We start from the raw sequence: 7,019 nt of genomic DNA on the forward strand, positions 1-7,019 counted from the left end.
TTTTGAGGTGAGCTGAGCAATTCTGGATGATCTCAAAAAGTTTAGTCCACCCAGAAGCCTCAGCTTCATGGATGGGGTTCCCTGTGTGATGTCCGGGAAAGGTCAGCAGACCAACCGTGTCAGCAACCCTGTTACAAAACCAGGAAATTCCCAGAAGAAGAAAAAAAAAATGCTACTGTGCAAAGACGACAACTTTTTGCAGACTGGAGGCGAGGTTATGGAGAGCTCCGTGTGACGGTGCCTTCCTACAGCCAACCCAAGTCCTGCCGCCGAGCTGAAGGCAGCAGCAGCACCGGAGCCCGGCTTCGCGGGTGACCCGGGGCCTTCAGCTCCCGTTAGCCCCACACCGTGCCCGGTACAGCACCGAGCCCAGCCCCACACCGGCCCCGGCCCCCCCCGGCGGGAGGCGGCGCCCCGAGGAAACGAAACCGAGCCGCGCTCCGCTCCGCCCCGAGCAGGACCATGGCTGTCCCAGCGGAGCTCGGTCGGCTGCTGGCAGACGTGGAGCTGAGCTGCTCCTGCTGCCTGCAGTACTTCACCGAGCCCGTGCGGCTGGCGAGCTGCAGCCACAGCTTCTGCCGGTCCTGCATCGACACCTACTGCAGGGGGAGGCGGCGCGCCCCCTGCCCGCTCTGCCGGGAGGACTTCGAGCCGAAGGACCTGCGGCCCAACCGGGAGCTGGCCGCCCTGGTCAGCCTGGTGCTGGGCGGGGGAAGGGGCGAGGGGCTGGGGGCGTGGGACCTGCCCACAGCCTCTGGAGATGGTGCCGGCGGTGGATGCAGCTTTGCGGGGCGGCGACCCGGGGAGAAGGTAGGGGAGGGGGCGGCCGGGGCTTCCCCCCGTCCTGGGTACCAGTTGGGAAGGGAGCTGTGGCTCGGGCTGAGATAATTTCATCCTGCTTTCTGCTTCATTCTGCTTCCCCCCGTCCCCTCCCCCCCCCCCAGTACTTTGCATTTCACGTGTTGTTGTCACAACACGTTGTCATATCGGTGTTGTCACAACCATGCCGTTCACTCGGGCAGACGGGTTTTGCTAAGGCACAGTTTGGGGCTGATTGCTGGAGCCTGGTTCATTGGTTGTGTTGGAAGAGTTGCTAGCTGGATGTGCCCAGCTGATACAGGGTTGTGATAACTGGCTGATCATCGTGCTGGAGGGACAGGAGCCAAATGAACACTAGAAAAAGCCCCAGTTATGTTCAGTCAGTTTAGGACTGAGAAGAAACCTCAAACATCTCTCTTAACATCTTTCTTAACCTGTTTCTGCCTTCTGTCTCTTCATCTCTCAGCTATTTAATTTCCTTCTATTGCTATTCTTCACTCTTACCTTTTAATTCCTCCAGTTAAAACTTGTAATGAGCAAATGATGTAATCGCAGTGCACTGCATCCTTCGCAGGAGGTTAGCACAATCTCTTCACGTTGCCTCGAGCACTGTGCATCCTGGAGGGCAGTTGTTTTGTATTTCAGTCACTGCCAGCTCTTTCCCTCCTCTTTTCACAAACATCTTTGGTGGTGTTATTCACTGCATCGGCACAGCACTGGAGACTCCTGAAATGAAACACAGAGTTATGATACAGTGCTACAGCTCCACCCAGCTGAGTGACGCAAAATGGGACTGGTTCGTTGTCTCTGTCTCTGCTTAAAATAACTCTTAAATCTTGGAGGAGATGAGCAAAACCTGGTTATTGACTTCATTGTTTTAACATTGTGCACACGTGTATCTAAAAAGTCTTGGTCTCTACAGCGAAGGAAAGGGCTTAAGCTCACAAATGACTTTTGACTGTTGAATGTTGACTTTGCTGTAATTATTCACACTCAGAATTGTGTCCTCCAGCCCCACAGTGAACCAGCCAGTGCCTAACTCTCAACAATGTGAGGATTTTTATCACCCTGCTGTTGAACCTAGTCATGTTCTTTTGGAGGGTGGTGTTTTCTTGGAGGGTGGTACATATAAATGCTCAAATGTGTCACTTTAAAGGAGGAACAGATCCGTGACGTCTCTAAGCAACTGGAAATAACTAAAGAGACCATCAACGCCTTGAGGAAGGATCTCAGTAAAACAAAGGTATGCACTGTACTTCAATATCTGCAGTTACCTTCTGTTTCCACTGCCACCTTGAAACCTGTGACTGACTCCAGTGGGCCTTTCAGCCCAGAGCAGGGATCTGTCTTTCTGTCTCCTTCTGTTGCTCTCACAATTCACTCTTGTCAGAAAAAAACAGAGAACTGTGGCACCAGCTGTACTGACATCTTGGCTGGCACTAAAGCCACAGAAATTGTGCACTGTTGCTCTTTTCTGCCTACCCCAGGAGTAGCCTGGGACTCTTAGATAAATGATTAATCTAGAATATTGATCTTTGCTAAATTGTCAAACAAAGATTGCTGGCCACAAAACAGTCAACATCTTTAACATGCCCAGATTCCCATTGCAGGCTATGCAGGATAGTGTCAAATATGTTTTATTCCTTTGAATAGGGCTAGGTATTTCTGTTCAGTTAAAGAGCACATTAAATGTGGCAGTAAATTCTCATATTCCACTAATCTTCTTTTCTAACAACACAAAGAGCTCCATGTTTTCTGTCTTTCAGGAATATACATCTCAGATCCTAAGCCAGATTACTGAAGACTTCTGTTGCATGAAGGAATACATTGAAAGACAAGAGGAAAACACACTGATGTTCATTGAACAGGAGCAAAGAGCAGCTCGACAGAAGATTGCGCAGACTATTCACCAGCTCTGTGTTGAAAAGTACAAACTCATCGACATCAAAGCCCAGATGGAGAAAGGATTAGAAAGTGATGAAATGGAGTGGCAGAATGTGAGTAAAAAGTCTTAAGCTAAATGTCTTGAAGAGCTGGACATGTACAGAGTGCTTTCAGGTCCCCTATTCTCGCTGTAGACAATGATACCGATCCACAGGCATTGGGTGGTGGTGCCAGTGGCACTCTGGAGTGGGAAATTCAGAGGCAAAAAGTACCAGAAAAAGCTTAGGCTGTGGGTGCCAATTCAGAGCTAGGTTTGTTCCAAGGAGGCCGGTGAGCTGGAAGGAAGTGGGACTGTACTGCCTAAATCCAATCCTGAGTCAAATGTAAGGTTAAAGATTCCCTATTTTCTTTTAATTTTCCAGAAGAAGGAATAAAAAAGTACCTATACATATGCAAATTAAAGAACTCACCGTTATTAAGTACTTCCTAATAACCTTCTGGGGAAAACTATGTCAAGAGCTCTCAAAAGAGGCAATTAAAATACTTGAAATTCTGCAGAGCCCATTTTGATGTTGAAGACAATGCCAGTGGTGCTAATTAGCCAGTGGCAATTTGGAATGGGACTCTGGTGTGACAGGGCTAGGAGACAGAAGTGGACTGCTAGAGGCCTACACTGGAGCTCACCTCATGTAACTGTATGTATTTATACCTGATCCAGACTCCCGTTACAGGCAACGAAGAGAAACAGGTACTTTTGGAGCGTGAGTCATCTGGCCTACTTGAGACGCCTACCTTCGAACGGGAGTCATCGCTCCTTCAGAATGCCTGTTTCTGTCCACAGACGATAAAGGCAGATTAAGAGAACAAGCTTGGATATAGAATTCCACAATTTCTAAATTTAGGCGAATGAGGTTTACCCGTTTCTTGGTATTTTATGCTAGATTTCACACTAATTATTTTTTAAAACTTTGGGTTTGGTTACACGAAGAAAGTTAAAAAGAGAAAGTTTATTTATGCATATATAAAATTAATGAAATTGTAATCAATTTAAGAAAAAAATCCCATTCTTAGTTTTCTTGGGGAAAATAAATTATTTTATTTTTGATCGAGAATAAACTATCCTTTCACATTTTCTGTAACTTTTCAGGTTATTTCTCTCAGGTAACTATCTTGTTAAAGAAGATCTCCTTTCAAACAATAAGATTTTAGAGAGATCACTGCTGCTTTTCCACTCTGGCTTTATAATATCACCTGGTATGCTACATGAAATAACTGATACTGTTTACATCTTCCCCTTGATTCTTTTTTTATGTCATTCCTAGAGTAACTTACTTGAGAGAGGGGGAGGCTCATCTTCAACAATGCATAAATTTACAATTGATGAGAAGTTTAATGTTGTCAGAAGTGCTGTAGGAGATCTTAAGAGAAAGTTGGAAATTTTACTTTTGGAGGAATACCCTCAGCAGTTCCCACCAGGTGAGTTTTCCTTATTTTGAAATCCTTTTTAGAGGAAGTTAACTTTTCTGACTCCTCCATTCTGACCACCATGAAGGTAGCTGTGCCCTGGTAATCTTGAATAAAAACATTTCTCTATATATCCTTTGACAATTTTAACAATCAAAAACCCAGCTCTTTGTTTTGTAGTTTAACTGCCAACTACATTTATTTTACATTTTCCATAAGATACATAAATACTTCCTATTTACATTTTGACGATGTGCCTTTAACTTTTTCATACACACTTTAACACTTTAACTTTTTCATATTTAGCACAATCTCCAGACTTACACCAAGAGACAAGTGTCTGTTCATTATCTTCAGAGTCTGCGGCTAAAAGTCCAGAACCAAGCATTTCGAGCCAATTTTGTCGGTGTAAGTATGCAAGCAAGCCAGCATGGCTCTTCAATAACAATATTCAATGACTATGACTGGATTTGCTGAAGAAAACCATACTTCCAAACATCTGCCAGAGATCTGTTTAACTGAAATCTAGAAACTATTAAATTTACCATGAATTAATCAGTCACTGCAGCACAATGTAATACTACACCTGGCTGCATATGGAAGATAAAAACATTAAGAAACCTGTCCCATGAAGGTATAAGCTGTGTTGTAGCTTCTGCTGCCTGCAGATTCTGTTTTGGTGTTTGGGCAGTTACTGCACCTTACTGGCTTTTACTGCATTAAGCCACAATCACTCTTATTTGTTGCCTGAATTCTGCATTGCTTTTACAGAAATATTTTTACAGTCATCACACAATGCTACAGCTGTAGCATAAACACAATATTAATATATTTTCTTATATAACATGCAAGAACGTGTCCCAGTGAACAGATGATAAGGTAAGTTTTCTTAAAGTAAGCATCCTTTTTTTTTTTTTTTTTTTTTTTGTGGCAAATGGATAGTTTTGCTATAAGACTGGTAGCAAACAAGATCCATTCAGCAGGGTGCCAAGTGTCTTCACCTTGCTTTGGAGTGCAAGAGCCTGTCACAGATGTTTACCCAGTTGTGCCTGTTAAATTTTTCAGTGTGCACTGGGCTCAGGATACAGTCATTAGCATTTGGTTGAGGATTCTTGCTGACATGCAGGATTGGACTTTGCTTAAGGCTTATTGTGTGGTCATTGGCTTTCATTTTGGTTCTTGAGAAGGGATGTACATCCACTGTTACTTAGGATGCAAGTAAATACTGAAGAGATCTGTTTTCTTATGCCTGGAGCTAAGAATATTTTCCTTTCTCTCTTCTAGGGGCAGATAATGTAACTTTTGATCTCACCACAGCATATGACCGCTTTGCAATCACAGCTCAGAACAGGAAAGTAATGGTGTCCAGCAACCCAACTTACTATGAACCATCACTCAAGAGATTCTGCATCAGCCAAGTGTTGTGTTCCCAGGGCTTCTCTACTGGCTGCCACTACTGGGAAGTAATTACCAAGGACAGTGATGGATGGGCTGTTGGAGTTGCTCGTGGAACGATTGGTAGAAGAGACAGATTAGGAAGAACAGAGAATTCCTGGTGTGTAGAATGGGTAGGTCCCCAAAAGCAGTTGTCAGCATGGCACAAGAATCAAGAAACACTATTACGCAATGATAAACCATTGAAGGTTGGAGTTTTCCTGGAGCTACAGAAGACTGTGTCATTTTATGCCATCACTGACAGAGAAATGCTTTTGCATACATTTGAAATCAATACCTCAAATCCTCTTTATCCTGCTTTCTGGCTATACAGTCTAGATAAAAATGGATCTTTAACTATAAATCACATAAACAGGAAGTAAAATCAAAAAGATTGCAGAGCTTCTATGCCAGCTTCAGTGTTTAGCAGAGGAATTTGCCAAACCACACAGAACTACTCAGACTTTCCTGGAATTTAGCAACTGATACTTTCTTTGCATGCTTTCCTTCATGCTCTGCTCTGCTCTAGTCATACTTTGTTAAAGCAATTCCAATGTATGCTAAAGGCAGTAACCATTCCTGTGGGAGTGAGATGGATTTCTGAAGCAGCTTCAAGCAGTCCCAAGATGCACCAAGGAGGAAATGGACCAAGGAAAATCTGAAGCTGGTGATAACCCCACATATGGCCATGGACTTCATCTTCCTACACTGATCCAAAAAATATGGAAGAGATGAAGCTGTTTCATTGTGTTGAGTGAGCTTTCTTTAGAAAGGTTTGATTGAGTAAGAAATGTTCAGAGGGCAAGTATGTTACATGTCTTTTATCTTTAGGGTAGATACTGAACTACAGGCACTTGTGTGTTTTGGGACCTGGCACTTTAGGGAAATCTCCCAGAAGACCATCTTGTCTCACTGGCACCATCTCTTGCTTTAGTCTAACTCAGACCAGAACTTTGTCATTATCTTGGTAGTGTTTTGACTGTGGAGATGGTTTTGGAAGCAGCTGTTTTCAAATGTTTTTGTACTAGCTAATGAAGCATGCTCATTCTTTCTCTTTTAAAGAGCCCACAGACAGGCCTGCGTCAGGGAACAGCCCATCTTTTCTGGCCAGAGGCTGAGGAAAGGAAATTCTCAAGTTTCCTTGCCAGTGTACAGGCACTTTTTCTCTCCTTAGTTGCTACATCTTTGTGGCTGAAGGGAGGTCCCTGTTGCTGTGTGGGGAGAAGGGGCCCGAGCTGAGATGCTGCAGAAACTGCTGACAGCCAAGGTTTGGGGAGCACCGCTGCTTCACGCAGCCAAACTGAAAACGGAGTTCCCAAGAAGCAAAAGCTCGTTCAGGAAGAGAGTGGCATTCCGGTGCACCCCGAACATGGTATCATGGATGCTTTGGTGTATGTGATGAACAGAAAAAGGATAAA

At 44.2% G+C, this 7,019-nt stretch overlaps 1 protein-coding gene across 1 annotated transcript; it reads left to right on the forward strand.

Moving 5' to 3' along the window:
* Positions 1–462: 462 nt before the first annotated feature.
* RNF135 (ring finger protein 135) lies at positions 463–6,235 on the forward strand (the record flags this gene model as incomplete). The annotated part of the gene is made up of 6 exons (XM_084298292.1): positions 463–810; positions 1,976–2,062; positions 2,586–2,816; positions 4,026–4,179; positions 4,474–4,575; positions 5,452–6,235. The coding sequence occupies 6 exons, from the start codon at positions 463–465 to the stop codon at positions 5,982–5,984; spliced, it is 1,455 nt and encodes a 484-aa protein (XP_084154418.1). The 3' UTR covers positions 5,985–6,235.
* Positions 6,236–7,019: the final 784 nt, after the last annotated feature.

The sequence above is a fragment of the Netta rufina genome (assembly GCF_964035555.1).
Source record: "Netta rufina genome assembly, chromosome: 19".
Classification (NCBI taxonomy): domain Eukaryota; kingdom Metazoa; phylum Chordata; class Aves; order Anseriformes; family Anatidae; genus Netta; species Netta rufina.